The 16,138-nt window shown below is 40.2% G+C and overlaps 1 protein-coding gene across 5 annotated transcripts in view; it reads left to right on the top strand.

The window, feature by feature from the left end:
- The window catches only part of DDR2 (discoidin domain receptor tyrosine kinase 2), a 169,236-nt gene extending 153,939 nt beyond the window's left edge, over positions 1 to 15,297 (top strand). For all 5 annotated transcript variants that reach the window (XM_053606316.1, XM_053606318.1, XM_053606315.1 and 2 more), the window contains 5 exons: positions 928 to 1,055; positions 3,303 to 3,494; positions 3,778 to 4,012; positions 6,229 to 6,378; positions 6,820 to 15,297. In XM_053606316.1, the coding sequence (XP_053462291.1) occupies positions 928 to 1,055; positions 3,303 to 3,494; positions 3,778 to 4,012; positions 6,229 to 6,378; positions 6,820 to 6,954 (840 nt within the window). In that variant the 3' untranslated portion in view covers positions 6,955 to 15,297. The remainder of the gene's footprint in view (positions 1 to 927; positions 1,056 to 3,302; positions 3,495 to 3,777; positions 4,013 to 6,228; positions 6,379 to 6,819) is intronic.
- The last annotated feature ends 841 nt before the right edge of the window (positions 15,298 to 16,138 follow it).

Below are 16,138 nucleotides of genomic sequence, written 5' to 3'. Positions count from 1 at the left end.
CAGAGGGTGGGCCCCGCAGATGTGATCATCTTTTATGAACTGTCCAGGAACGCCCTGCTGCTTGATGGTCACTTTGTTTTTTCCTTTTAATGGGAATTATATGTAAAATGGTCAAAAACAAACCTCGCCCCTGCCTTTGGTCCCAGAATCAGCTGCTAGGGAATGAATCACCCGCTAAGTCAAGGAGGAGCACTCTTCTCGGAGTTGAGCACTTGCCCTCAGAGTGATGCATGAAATATTAAACTTTGCACTCTTGCATCAGTCCCATGAGCCTTCTGAGAACTTAAAGCAATGTTTTAAGTTGTAATAGGAACTCTTCTACTCTGCCCTCTAAACTTCAAATATAATACTTGGTTTCATAAGAACGTGTTACTGGTTTTTGGTGTGGTTCCCATGTTCCCTCTGGGCAGGTCTGTTGTTAGAGGAGGTGGTGGGGTCCCCGGCATCTTCCTGGTGCTATCTGCTGTCTGCTGCCCCGTGGGTTGAAAACTTGCACTCATTATATTGTTACCAACACAGGAGTTACTTGTGATGCTGAACCCCAAACTAAAGTATTGTCTTGGGAAATCATCTTATATTTTGGATGATCCAGTAATCAACACATCAAAGTTTAAGCATTTATAGTGAATAACATTTTATGGGGGGCAATGCTGTGATAAAATATTATGTTATTCATTCACTTGTTCAGCGTTCTAATCAATGTACAAAATAAGACAGGCATGTGTTGAATTAACTGGGTGCTTTATCATTGTTTTCAATTTTGTCAATTATTTGAAGCAATGATATGTCATCCATCTCATCTCATCAGTCTTTTGGTTATTTTGCTTCAGTTGTCAGAGTTAGTTTATCTCCAGGAAATGCCCAGCAAGAGTACTGAGATATCTTCAGGAGAAAGAATGATACTGAGACTAGCTGACTTTTGTCTAGGTTCATCTCTGTGAGGTGGAGGGAATGGAAAAATTCAAAGACAAAGACTTTGCCCTGGATGTCAGTGCCAACCAGCCTGTACTGGTGGCCGTGAAAATGCTCCGAGCAGATGCCAACAAGAATGCCAGGTCTGTGGTCGTCATTTTGAAATTCCCTTGATGTATTTCATTTTTAGGACCAAGAATGCTCCCGGATACATCTGAGCAATCTTTTTCTTTTGCGATGGGAAGGTCTGTGAGCAGCCTCACATTTCTGCTGCTGTGCTTTTTTGTTCTGATGGAGCCAGCGGTCCTCATCTTTCTCCCTCTCTCATGCAGAAATCATACTTTTCATTGTATTTGCAACATATTTCCTGGATGCCTTTAAAGGCATAGCACTGTATTTATACACATAGATGTCTGTCCTTTAATCCTTGTGCATAAACATACTCCTGAATGTCATTACTTCCACTTGTCAACATTTTCACAGTCACACACATTTTTCCTGCTATGCCTCTTCCATTCTCCTTTTTTTCACATCTCTATTCACTTTCTCATCACTTTTTTTCTCTTTTATGCTCCTTTTCTTCTATGTCCAGCAATCCCCAAATGAGAAGCTACCTTTACTTGGAAAAATATCCATGGACCTCAAAGCAAAAGGATCCACAGTCCTTTAGCAGTTTTCCAAACTGGCTAATAATCCTTTGGATCCTTTACCTCATAGATTGCAGCTTGTAGCCATTCTCCTCTGACAGCCTTTCCATTACAGTGCTGGTGAGTTAATCCTCACCCAGAGGTGCATGCTGGTTGAAAGCTGGTTGTATGTGTCCCAGGGAAATCTGCACATCTGGACAACAAATGCATTTCCCCATTTGTGTTGTCTTGATTTGTCTGATAGTCATAGGGAGAGAAAGTTTATTATTTCTATTATGAAGGTTTTTTGTAAATTCCAAGAATGGTGGTAGATTTCATTAAAAGCCTTGCAACTGGATGTGGAAGAAGAGAGAAAAGTGAGGTAACAGAATTGTGGGGGTTTTAGAATTTTAACAGAATTTCAATCTTAATGATATTGGCATAAATGAAAAGTGGCATTCTGTGGGCCCCCTGGAAAGATGGAGATTAACCTTAGCATGTTATTAGAGAGGGTGGCCAGGAGAAAGCCCAACCACAGGGTAGGACAGAGCCTTTGTTTGCTGTGCCTCTATCTGTGCCCATTCCCATTTATCAATGATGGATGGCCTTGGCTCTGGACCCTCCCAACCCTTGGAAACCCCTGGTTTGCGTTGACGAAAGGATGAAAGAGGGAAGGTGGCATACCAGGATTAATTACATTGATTCCAAGGGCTTCCTACTGACATAGTCTCACTTCTAGTCTAGGGAGTGTGGGCTAGTAGTTTTAAGACTACCAAATATTGGCTCAGTGCCGATAGCTCAGTGGTTAGCGCACCGGCCACATACACCAGGGCTTGATGGGTTCAAACCTGGCCTGGGCCTGCTAAATAACAATACCAACAAAAACAACAAAAAATATAGCCAGGTGTTGTGGCGGGCACCTGTAGTCCCAGCTACTTGGGAGGCTGAAGCAAGAGAATCACTTAAGTCCAAGAGTTTGAAGTTGCTGTGAGATGTGGTACCATAGCATTCTACCAAGGGTGACTTAGTGATATCCTATCTGAAAAAAAAAAAAGACTACCAAATGTCGTACTTTATAACTCAAGTGTGGTTGTCACCATATACTTAAGCACTTATTAGCCTTGGCCAACTGAGTACTTCTTTTGAAATGACCCCACTTTGCCACCATTGCCTTAAAACAGCTCAATTTTGAACAAGCTGCTAAAGGTATGTTGCAACAGACTGCTGGTACAAACTATGTTAGAAAAGCCAGTAGGAAAAAATAAAGAATTATAATGAAGAATTATAAAGCCAGTAATTTCATAAACATAAAAATAAAGAAAAATTGAACGGTGCTTGTTCACTTTATAAAAATTTTTACTTTATTAATAAAGTGACTCCATGGTGTTATAAAAAGGTAAATACCTTAGTGCACTTAAGATATAAATTTCAGTGAAAAGTCTCATTTTGCAGAGTAGCCTATATTTGATTCAGCAATTATTAATCACTTTCTATTTGGCAGGCATTTTGTTAGATACCAGGGATGCAAAGGGGAATAAGTCATGGATCTTGTTCTCAAAAACATTACATTTGAATAAGGGCCCAGGAGATTCCAAGAGAAATAGAATGAGACAGTTCCAAGGGCCAATTTTTCTGTCCTCTCAAAGGTTACCCGAAGGGAAAAAAGACTTGGTTGGGTAGAAATAGATTTTGTTGTTCCTTCTTCCCTATCTTGATTCTGATTCTGGCAATCTCTGGGTTTATCTATGTCTGTGTCCTCCAAAGGAATGATTTTCTTAAGGAGATAAAAATCATGTCCCGTCTCAAGGACCCAAACATCATCCGTCTCTTAGCCGTGTGTATCACCGAGGACCCTCTCTGCATGATCACTGAGTACATGGAGAATGGAGATCTCAACCAGTTTCTCTCCCGCCATGAACCTCCAAATTCTTCCTCCAGTAATGTGCCCACTGTCAGGTAAATGAGCCCAGTCTTTTATCCCCATGGTCCTGAGAGTAACCTAGTATCTGAAATTGGCGAGCAGAGAGCTTTAGAGTCATCTTTGTTTTGAGCTGGTGGGGGAGGTGAGAGGGAATAATGGAGCAGCTGCCCTCTTTGGGGACACAGAAGGATCCATTAAGAAGGGAGAAGAGATGGAAGGGTTTAAACTCTGGCTTGGTGGGGACAACTTCAGGATGTGAATCTTTCATGGCTTCCTGTTTCCATAAGCTACCTTCTCTCTAATTGTCTGTTTCCTCAGTTATACCAACCTGAAGTTTATGGCTACCCAGATTGCCTCTGGCATGAAATACCTTTCCTCTCTTAATTTTGTCCATCGAGATCTGGCCACACGTAACTGCTTAGTGGGTAAGAACTACACCATCAAGATAGCCGACTTTGGGATGAGCAGAAACCTGTACAGCGGTGACTATTACCGGATCCAGGGTCGGGCAGTGCTCCCAATCCGCTGGATGTCTTGGGAGAGCATCTTGCTGGTGAGTCCCCAGCATCATTCCCTAGCAGGTGGCCTGTGGTCAGGCACACTCGCCCCGTCCGGGCAAACCTGAGCTGGCAGGAGGCCAGCTCAGTAGACCATGATTTTTTCCCTGACTTGAAAGGATTTTCTTTGCATGCTAATTGTTACTATTATTGTTTAAGATTTGCCTATTTCAGCTAGAAAAAGTAACATGCTCATTGCAGAAAATTTAGAGGGGACATTTAAAAGTATAAAGGATTTACTATCATTTTCTTTCTCTCTACTCTTTTCACCTACCGATTGGCCTTAACTTAGGTTGTTCAAAAGCTTACCACATAAGAAATGTTATCCCACAAAATATTTTTCTTCCACATTAATTTCATAAACATATTTCTCATTAATTATTTACACTAGTATCCATTTTTTAAATTTTAATAATTTTCAATATTTTTTATTTTAAGTTCTTTATTCTTTGCTGTGTAAGTTGTATTCCATTTTTGGTATTCTGCACCATGAGTGAATAATTTTTTTCAAATGTATCTCTTGGAAGTATGTTTTCTGATTATGCATTTCCAGGACTTTTTATTTTTGATTTTATAATCACTTAGCTGATTTATAGAATTATTAGAATATAAACTTTTACTTTCTATGATGCTTTGTACATATAATTTTGTCTTTTGTCTTCTACAATATTGCAGAGAAAAGCTTTAAGCCAATTTGGTTTTATTCAAAGTTAATCTGCTTATTTCCTGGTTGTATTCTTATAGGATTCATGAATTAATTTTGAAATGAAAAATGTGTAGTTATTGCCTTCCATTCACCATGAAAACCACTATTAACTTTTGGTATATTTTCTTTGAGGATTTTTTCGATGCATGTATTTCTGTATAGAAATATGTACATACATACAGATATAACTTATATCATGTAATTGGGCTAGTAATATACCATATAATTCTCTACCTTTTATTTTACTTAAATTTTATTATTTCTAATGTTATTAAATATTTTTTTAATGTAATTTTAACGGCTTCATAATACTCCATTATGGAAATATATCCTATAATTTGATGTCTCTACAAATTGATATTTAAGTACTTCCCAACTTCCTGCTATTAGGAATGATGCTGTGTAAATCCTCATAAAGATCTTTTCTATCTATAGATATAAATTGTTATATTTTACCTATTTCTAATGTGACAATTAAGCATTGCTCTTTCCAAGGGTATTGTATGGTGTTGAAAGCAATCTGTTAGACTTGATATTCTGAGGATCTTGGCTTTAATTTCAATGTTTTCCATTACAACAGTCTTATTTACTAGGAGAATTTAGTAAACCTTTCCTGTCTCATTTTTCTGATCTAAAAAATAAGGATAAATAATACCATTTACTTTACAATGTTGTCTTTTTTTTTTTTTTTTGAGACAGGGTCTCACTTTGTCACCCTGTGTAAAGTACTATGGTGTCATAGCTCACAGCAACCTCAAACTCTTGGGCTCAAGCGATTCTCTTGCCTCAGCCTCCCAAGTAGCTGGGACTAACAGGCGTCCACCACAACGCCCGGCAATTTTTAGAGATGGGGTCTAGCTCTTGCTCAGGCTGGTCTTGAACCCACGAGCTCAGCCAAACCACCCGCTTCGGCCTCCCAGAGTGCTAGGATTACAGGCATGAGCCACCTTGCCCGGCCTCCCAATGTTGTCTTTATTGAGTAGAAAATGTGTAAGTATCCAATGCATGCTAATTACACCTGAGTCTCATTGCTGTCACTTGTTAAAGTCTATCTTTCCAGGTTGTGACTATCTACTGAATTGGAAAGTGAGGGTCTGGCCTCACCCAGGAACTTACTCCAGGCACTTAAACCAGACTTCTCTATGTGTAGCATAAAAACAATTGACCTCTCATTCAAATTTTGCCTGCGTCAGGGGCATTTTCCCCTAAAGACCCTAAAGGTTGACACTCAGTGGGAGAGTCAGAAAGCTTATGGCCGCATTTCTCTCAGCCCTTGGATATCATCTGCAGAGAAGCAGAACTAAGCTGAGATCACGAAGCAGAGAGAATGTTCTATTTCCTGACAACTTTGTGTTGTTGTTTCTAGATCCTCCATGCCTATTCTGGCAATTTCAACATTCCTTGCCCTTCGTAGGGGAAGGGGGATCATTCCACATTATGAACTCTAACTCGCTCTTGTTGTACAAAAGCTTATTCTGATTTTCCCTTCTTTTCCTTACTCACTAGGGCAAATTCACTACAGCAAGTGATGTGTGGGCCTTTGGGGTTACTCTGTGGGAAACTTTCACCTTTTGCCAGGAGCAGCCCTATTCCCAGCTGTCAGATGAACAGGTTATTGAGAACACCGGAGAGTTCTTCCGAGACCAAGGGAGGCAGGTAAGAACAGTTAGGGATCAATGCATCTGGACTTGTGTGCTCCCAAAGGAGGGACAAAAGGAAGTCCTGACTTAGTAGGAGAGGCCTGAACTGAAAGATGGGCTGTTTGGGTGACAGTCTTTTGTCACTAACTATGCAGATAATGTGAAAGACCATGATCCTCCCTAAGCATCCATACATTCTGCTTCACCCTGTGTCAACCCACTGATTTTTGGAAATCATGAAGGGTCATGTCAGGCTGCTTCCCAGCCTAAAGGTTGCAGGAAATAAAATCATGATTTAGAACTCTTGTGAGTAGGAAGAGCAGACAGCACACCCCTTTCAGTTATCAAATTCAAGAAGTGGGGAGGGTGCAAATCAAACCACGATGCAAAGACTCTTTTTCCCTTTCTTCTTAATAGACTTTCTCTCTCTCTTTTTTTTTAAACTTTGTTTCTGAAGACATATCTTCCGCAGCCAGCCATTTGTCCTGACTCTGTGTATAAGCTGATGCTTAGCTGCTGGAGGAGAGATACGAAGCATCGTCCCTCGTTCCAAGAGATCCACCTTCTGCTCCTTCAACAAGGGGACGAGTGATGCCATCCACGCCTGGCAACATTTTGATGGCCCAGGTCCTCCTCACAATACCTACCACTCACCCATGCCTAAGCCACTCGGTCTGGACATTTCATGAACCTGAGAGACAAAGGCTAGTTTGCTTTGCTCTCTCTCTTCCTCACCTCCTCCCACTGCACTCCTCTACTCCCTACCCTTAACTCATATATCCTTTTTTTTTTTTTTACATTAGAACTCGAAAAAGAGAGAAAAAAGCCTAGGGCAGATAAAATCTAGTAAAAGAAATCTAATTTGATATACCAAAGGCTAGAAAATTCAGAGAATTTAGAAACGTTAAATATGCCTGTGTTTATACATGTGCAGATTCTAGAATATTTTTTCCATGTCACCTTAAAAAAAATCTTCAGGAAGAAGAACTTGAAGAATACTAATGTCTTCAGAAACAGCATTAGGCATAGGGACAACACTTGATAGATGTGCAGACTCTGAGGACTCAGTTTTCCGTAGCTAACCACAGATGGTTCTCTAATTTGGCGTCCGAACATGTCCCATTCTGTGTATTTCCCTCTCCCCACAAAGTGGATGACACGTTCTTGGAAACACCCAATGTTTTGGTCATTCAGGGGCAGGGGTCAGGGTTGAAGTTCATATGTAAAACAACAAGGGATGTGGATAGGGAAAAACGTGTGCTGCAAGGCTGTTTAAAGGGGAATTGTCATATGAAAAAGTACCTCACGCGTGGAAGGATTCTTGAATAGATAACAGACACAAGAAATGAAGGGGTGTGGAGAGGGCCGGGTCACAGGTGTGCTATCCAGTACTCATTGGTGATTTCTGCAGAGAGGTCTCTTCTTTGTCTTGGTCAGACATTTTCATGTTTGATATGTGTTTTAGTGAGAACCTGATTTTTTTAATCAGTAAAATCTGGTGTTTTTCTGCTCAAGATATCCTTTTGATATCTTGATAGAAAGCTTTTTGGTCATCTGGTCCAAATGTCCTGGCTGTTTTAGTGGATGAAGCCTTTGTAGGACCTTTGGTCTGGAGGCTGAATTACTCAGGCATAAATTCCTAAAGGCCATGTGTAATAGGGAATAATAGATCAATTCCAAGTGTCCCTGAAAGGCTGACTTAGGACCAATAAGGAGAAGGTACAAGGAGATTAATTTCCACTTTTTATCATGGAAAACATACAAGGATAAATGGGCTGCCTCCAGAGATGTCCCTAAAGAGGTTCTGATATAGCCTGAAGAACTGTGCAGTAAAGAAGGAGATTTTCACACACGAGGCAGATGGTTGTAGGAGACAATGTTTATGTCCTTCTAACTGCGAAAGTCCTTGATTTCAGAACAGCACAGGAAGAGCTCCCACTGCTGCTGTCTGGTGCACATGCTCTGGGCTCTGAGACGGAGCCACCAGCAGAGAAGAAAGCGGGAGGTTTTGCTTTCAGAATTCATGGAAATGAACAGGGTCAAGGAGGAGTCCCCTTCCAGCAGATTCTGGGCTTTCATATTCTGCAAATCCTCAGATTCAGTGGGAAGCTGGAAAAGGGAACCCTAATTCTCATGGAGGAGAAACAAAAGAAAAGATGACAGAGTAAGCGTTCCAAGCTGAGAAAAGACAGTCTTGACTTGATGAATCTGCCTCTGCCCTCACCTGGCCACCTCCTGCATGGTTTCTCAGGAATGTGTTCCCTCCATTCAGCCTCTAACATGGTTTCAGGCCAGAGCACAAGCATAAATCTAAATCCCAAGTCCCAAAGATCCATTTTGCAGGTCTTCTCTAACCCTAACAAAGGCTCTCTCCCCACAGTTGTCCTATGACTCTGGGTTTTAGTCTCTCCTAGGACCAATTTTGGAGAGATCATTGCTTTTGAGAGTCACGAGAACATTGCTTTGGAAGCTTTATCATTTTTCTGCCTCAACCCTAGTGTGTCCTGTTGAGTAAATCACTTTGCCTCTCTGCATTTTGTTTCCTTATCTATCAAATGAGGAAAGTGGATTAGATGGCCTTGAAGTTCCTTCTGGTTCTGATTTGTCTAGTACTACCCAATAATTGGATCTATAACTGATGTGGATTGAGAAATTTGGTCATCTCCTACTCTGAAAATTGTGACCAGCAAAAGAGATCATGGAAGAAATCACCGTAATGATAGTCATAGTAACATCTGCTATTTGTACAGTGCTTTAGTTTACCAGATGTTTCCACAAACATTTTCATGTTTGATATGTACAGGGCCATTTTCTCTTATACCTTGGGAACTGCCACATTCTGCTTTCAATATAAGTGTTAACTTGGTTAGAATCAAAGGGACTTAAAAACAAGCAAACAAACAAAAGCATTAAAGGGACCTGAAATCAAGACTTATTCTCTTTTATCCACATGTCTCTGGTAGGGACACATCCTGATCATGTCATGGATTTTTATATAGCAAGAAAAAGATACTATCAATTTGCCTTCCTTTGCCTAATATCTTTCCATTTATTTCTTCTTATGCCTATGCCCCAATTCACTGGGTATTCTATGATGCCATTTTATTTTTTAAATCATGTTTAAAATGAACTTATTATGCCTGTATTTTCCTGGCTTTGAATCATAGAAGTAATCTGTTAGAGGTGGCTGCCAAATATGTATTATCATGTAACACATACATGTATCCCTTTTTGGGATGAGGAAAGCTTCATCTTCTGGCATCGACACCGTCTTACTACAGGCACAGGCTTTCCTTCTAGCTTAATCAAGCCTACAGAGATTAGGAGCATATGGAAGGAATACACAGAGTGCATGGAAAAGGCTTAGTATGTAAAATTTAAAAACAGCTGGAGTTTTGGTGCTCATAGCACAGTGGTTATGGTGCCAGCCACAAACACTGAGACTGGAGGGTTTGAACCTGGCCCAGGCCAGCTAAACAACAATGACAAATGCAACAACAAAAATAGCCCTGTGTTGTGGTGGGCACCTGTAGTCCCAGCTACTTGGGAGGCTGAGGCAAGAGAATCACTTGAGCCCAAGAGTTTGAGGATGCTGTGAGTTGTGATGCCATGGCACTCTACCCAGGACAACATAGTGAGACTCTATCTCAAAAGAAACAATAAAATAAAATCAAAATAGCTTGAATCTAAATTAGAAGAATGAAGCCAGAACTTATTTGGAAAAGGAGATCGAAAACAAACAAACAAACAAACAAACAAAAAAAAAAACCATGAGACACGTGGGCCCTCATTACCTTTGCAGTGAGTTCTCCTCTTCATGATTTATGTGAACTATTTTATGTGTTGTGGATGGTCAGATCTAAATGTGTTCTCTTGCCAGTTGATGTGCTAATAGCTAGTTCCAAATCTTGTCATGCTGCCCAGACAAACATGTGGTCAGAAAAGGTTTGGAGTGGAAAGAGGCACCTGAGGAGAAAATATACTTTTAATGCTGTGGGTGTAAGTCTGTATAACAAGGAGTGTTGTGTGAAAGTGGGTAAAGAGAAGGCCACACGAATGTGAATAGGACTGGACAGGCGCAGGTGAGGGCTAGAAAGGGGGCTACATGGAAGGAGGCAATGGGGCGTGCAGAGGAAAGACACAGGGAGGCTAAGAGCAAGCAAGGTAGGAACAGGGGTGGCTGGAGCTATTGGGAATCCATGCTGAGGGCTGAAAGCAGATCTCTCTGAAGAGAGGTCCAAGAGGGGACAGAGAAAGTAAGTGTCATGAAGTAAAAGATAAAGGTGGATGGAGAAAGATGAAATTCTACACAATACAATTTATGCAAATTATCTATTAAAAAATGGAAAGTTAGGTGCAGTGTATGAAATGGAAGGCAGTTTTTCAGAGTTTTAAGGAAGGGGAAGTCCCTCATGGGAAAGACATAAGCAACCATCAGGGAATGGCCTTTTCACTTCAGGAGAAGTGGATGAGGACACCATTCTGAGCACACTGTGTACTCTAGACCACTTCAAGTGCTGGGGAGAAGAGACCAACTCTTTGAATGAACTGGACTTGGTTTTCCAAATGCTGCTTTGGAAATGAAGACCTAGAAGTCAGGGAATTGATGATAGCTCATGAATCTGTGTTCCCTTCTCCTGTGTCTGTCAAGGAAAGCCATTTCAATAATCCCTAATATGCAGTGCCAAGAATGGCTGTAGGCAAACATGGGGATGATACACGTAAATTAGACAAGATTAAATCATGTCTGCTGGCTGCACAAAGAGGTATGTGTCATGTTGGAAATGTGTTTTTTCATCCCATCCAGGCTTCCCATAAGAAAGGCATGATGTGGCTGGGAAGAATCAATATCGTTAAAATGTCTATACTACCCAAAGCAATATATAATTTTAATGCAATTCCTATCAAAGCTCCATTGTCATATTTTAAAGATCTTGAAAAAATAATACTTTGTTTTATATGGAATCAGAGAAAACCTTGAATAGCCAAAACATTACTCAGAAATAAAAACAAAGCAGGAGGAATCACGCTAGCAGACCTGAGACTGTACTATAAAGTGATAGTGATCAAAACAGCATGGTACTGGCACAAAAACAGAGAAGTAGATGTCTGGAACAGAATAGAGAACCAAGAGATGAATCCAGCTACTTGCCGTTATTTGATCTTTGACAAGCCAATTAAAAACATTCAGTGGGGAAAAGATTCCCTATTTAACAAATGGTGCTGGGTGAACTGGCTGGCGATCTGTAAAAGACTGAAACTGGACCCACACCTTTCACCATTAACTAAGATAGACTCTCACTGGATAAAAGATTTAAACTTAAGACATGAAACTATAAAAATACTTGAAGAAAGTGCAGGGAAAACTCTTGAAGGAATCGGTCTGGGTGAATATTTTATGAGGAGGACTCTCCAGGCAATTGAAGCAGCATCAAAAATACATTACTGGGACCTGATCAAACTAAAAAGCTTCTGTACAGCCAAGAACATAATAAGTAAAGCAAGCAGACAGCTCTCAGAATGGGAGAAAATATTTGCAGGTTATACCTCCGATAAAGGTTTAATAACCAGAATCCACAGAGAACTCAAACCTATTAGCAAGAAAAGAACAAGTGATCCCACCTCAGGGTGGGCAAAGGACTTGAAGAGAAACTTCTCTAAAGAAGACAGATGCACAATCTACAAACACATGAAAAAAAGCTCATCATCCTTAATCATCAGAGAAATGCAAATCAAAACTACTTTGAGATATCACCTAACCCCGTAAGAGTAGCCCACATAACAAAATCCCCAAACCAGAGATGTTGGCGTGGATGTGGAGAAAAGGGCACACTTCTACACTGCTGGTGGGAATGCACACTAATACGTTCCTTCTGGAAGGATGTTTGGAGAATACTTAGAGATCTAAAAATAGATCTGCCATTCGATCCTATAATTCCTTTACTAGGTTTATACCCAGAAGACCAAAAATCGCAATATAACAAAGACATCTGTACCAGAATGTTTATTGCAGCCCAATTCATAATTGTAAGTCATGGCAGAAGCCCAAGTGCCCATCAACTCATGAATGGACTAGCAAATTGTGGTATATGTACACCAGGGAATATTAGGTAGCCTAAAGAAAGATGAAGACTTTACCTCTTTCATACTTACATGGATGGAGCTGGAACATACTCTTCTTAGCAAAGTATCTCAAGAATGGAAGAAAAAGTATCCAATGTACTCAGCCCTATTATGAAGCTAATTTATAGCATTCATATGGAGGCTATAACCCAACTATAGCACAAGAAGGGGGAAAGGGCCAAGGAAGGGGAAGGGAGGGGGAATGTTAAGGTGGAGGGAGCATAATGGGTGGGGCCACACCTACGGTGCATCTTGGAATGGGAACAGGCGAAACCTACTAAATGGAGAATAAAATGTCCACATACAATATCTAAGAAAATGCCATGAAGGCTACGTTGAACAGTTTGATGAGAATATTTCAGATTGTATATGAAACCAGTACATTGTACCCCTTGATTGCACCAATGTACACAGTTATGATTTAACAATAAAAAAAAGACATTAGGTAAAACCTATGGAAATATAAAAAAAGAAAGAAAGGCATGATGTGAGGCTAAGCCTTGTGTTTTGAGCAAAAGAGAACAGAGGAAGGCAAGTGTTCGAAAGAGGGAAAGAGATGAAATGTTCCAAGGACCCTATATACTAAAACAGAACAGCATTTGTTTTGCCCAAAACTACAAAAAAAAAGAAAAAAAATTTATAGACATGAAATTTTCCATCTTAGTCTTTTCAGTAAGACTTCTGTCCTCTGGCAATGTGGTAGGTCCCAAATATTCTTGCATTTCCGGGAAGATGCAGGTCTCAATGTTTGCTGGGAAATCCTTCTGAGTCAAAATTTAACATTTTTATAGAAATAGATGAATATCTTTTCTGCTTGGCAAGTGTTTTAGAGTACTGAATTGAGAGAGAAAGAGACTGAAGTGGTTAATGGTGATTTTATTTCTGGCATTTTATGTTCTCTGCACAATTAACTGCATTGCTGGGTAGCAAAGGAGTGGTGGGTAATTGTTCAGTGGGTGTATCCTTTAAAAAAACATGTTATTGAGAAATAATTTGAAACTCACAAGAAGTTGCAAAAGTGGTAGAGTGGCTTTACCTATGCCCAGGTTTCCCCACTGATAACATTTTACAATAGTTGATTTTCAACTGCAGTTTGTTTTCAGAGCCAGAAAATTGACCTTGGTATAAAACTATTTAAGTGAACTGCAGACTTGATTTGGATTTCACCCATTTTTCTGCATGTATTTATTTAGCTGTTGAATAGTTTTAATTCTCGCTGTTTCATAGTCCGGCCTTGCTTGGATACAGAAGAAAAGATACCATCTGGATACACTTCTACAAATTTCAAGAGAATGTGACAAATTAAGCTGTTCCATTATCAATGAGTAATATCCTGCCTACATTGCTTCTAGATTTCCTGAGCTGTTTGGCGCCTGAAACAATCCAAGAACCCTTAGAAGGATTGGGCAACACCAGTCACAGTAAGACTTGTCCATAGCTTGTTGGTTAGAGACCCAAGTATACAAGAGTATGTTTGAGGGTTCCTCCCAGTTTCTATGAGTGATTTGCAGTGGACTTTACAGTAACTTTGGTTAAGAGTTAGGTGGCATTTAGTTAACAGCACCAGGGATTGCTTGTGGAAGGACTATGCTACAGTGATAAAAGCTCCTAATGTGTGATAAAATACTATTTTCAGAGTGGTAGAGAATTTTTATTTGCCTAAATAGCTATTCTTAAATGGAATAACCACCGCATTGGACCAAATTAAACACAAACACAGCAATAGCCCGTGGGGGAGAAGTTGGAACTCCAGTTTTGTGGTCTATAGCTTTGAGTATTATGATGACATATTTAAACGACCTATCTAAGGGCCACAAGATCATAACAGGGTGTGTCTTGTAAAGTTCCTAGGTCACTGTGAGCACTAAATAAATATTTTTCAAATGCTGTTTTTAGAAAGGCTAAAAGATGGAAACAAAAATTTGTCATCCAGCATAATAACTAGGGTGAATTTAGGGAGACTTCCTTGGCTATAACATAGTGTTTATTTTCAATTGAGGAGAGAGAAAAAAGCACCCAAACTTGTCCCTGGTGAAGTACACCCTCCACTTGTATGTTTTCTGACAGTGAAATCGATCTACGGATGTGCTTCATTCCATGGTATTTGGGCAACCATGAAAGGTAATTCTCCACAGAGTACTGGATCAAAAGCAGAGACCAGATTCTGGCCCCAAACCCAGCCCATTTGAAACGAGCTGCTTGGTCTCTCCTGCAGACAGCTTGCCAACACCACCACATGCCTCCGCAGGAGAATGAGGAGTCCCAAGCTAGCCCATACACATGCACAATCACAATTGCGTGTCAAGGAAGAAATTTCTGAGACTCAAGGGAAATAACGATGGGGTAAGGTAATTACTTCTAGTGAAAAACTGTTTCCTTGAAAAGAGGCTTGGAAGCGATCGAAAGTCAGGAGGGTTCCTGCAAACACACCAAGAATGTGTAATCTAGCCTATCCATTGTATGCCCTTTATTATTCATGATATCCTATTTCTTCTACCCTGTTGTCGGGTTACTTTTTCTGAGGACTGAATTTCTGCAGCGATGTGGTGCGCTCTTCTTATGATGTGGAAACATCTAGGCCTTATTCTGCAGGCTCTGGAAGATGATGTGTCTTGTCAAGGGGTAAACAGCCAATGGATTTAATTTCTGCTTAAATCTATCATAGTCATTCCAAAATAAAATACGTAAAAATGTTCTGTATTAGAAAAAGAAACGTGATACCAATTGTATATTTTCTTTTCTTTATTTATTCTCTATATGTCTGTCAGATGATAAATTGTAAATAACAATGATTAAAGAGTCATGCTACTGATGTTACTGTGTAAACAGCGTCGATTCTGGGTTCTGGCACTCTTTCTCTTTATTTCTTTAAATCATTTCTGGAGAAGTGATGGGGTGGGGACAGAGCTGGGTGTATGTGATGTGGATGTCTGTTTGCTGGGGTTACTCAGCAGAGGGTTACTTATATAGGCCTTTAACAAATTATCTGACTATTGAGAGGCAAGCATGTTGGTGTCTGACATACCCAAACATACTTGAGACCGGGATTTTCTGTCCTCACATTAATTACTTCAGTTCTGGGAAATCCAGACTAGAATTAAGTGGCACTCCTTTATTATTGTTACAGAGTTCTCTCATTTGATACACAAAAATCCCTTCTAAATCCAAATATGTGCAGACTGCCCACGCATGCCCCAAACCACGAAAACTATGAACAACCCACCTGCAGACCCACTTTGCATAAGAGAGATTAGAATGAAACTACCCCAAACAACACATTTCTTACCAGGTCCCTGAAGAATAAGCTATACTTTTAGTTTTCTGAGAATATTTCAATGTTTCCGAGTTCTCTGAGCATATTTTCCACCAGCAGTGGTGATGGATATAAGGGAAGGGATATAATGGTCATAGAATAGTCAGAGGACTCACAAGTGCACATTCTGAGTCCCCAAATTCAGGTTTGACTCTGGGACTAAGAGTCAGGGATTCACGCAGCTGGGGGTAGGGTGTAGGAGACGAAGGGAAACAAAGACCACAGAGATGTTCAGAGAGGTCCTGTTCTATTGTCTACATCTATTCCCAATGTCTAAAAAGTAGATATAAGAGATATACATCTGCATGTATGTGAAATGGCATGGACAGGCCCTGATGCA

This window comes from Nycticebus coucang, chromosome 10, assembly GCF_027406575.1.
Source record: "Nycticebus coucang isolate mNycCou1 chromosome 10, mNycCou1.pri, whole genome shotgun sequence".
NCBI classification, from domain to species: Eukaryota; Metazoa; Chordata; class Mammalia; order Primates; family Lorisidae; genus Nycticebus; species Nycticebus coucang.
The sequence above is the reverse complement of the archived record's forward strand: the minus strand, read 5'-3'. Positions and strand labels throughout refer to the sequence as shown.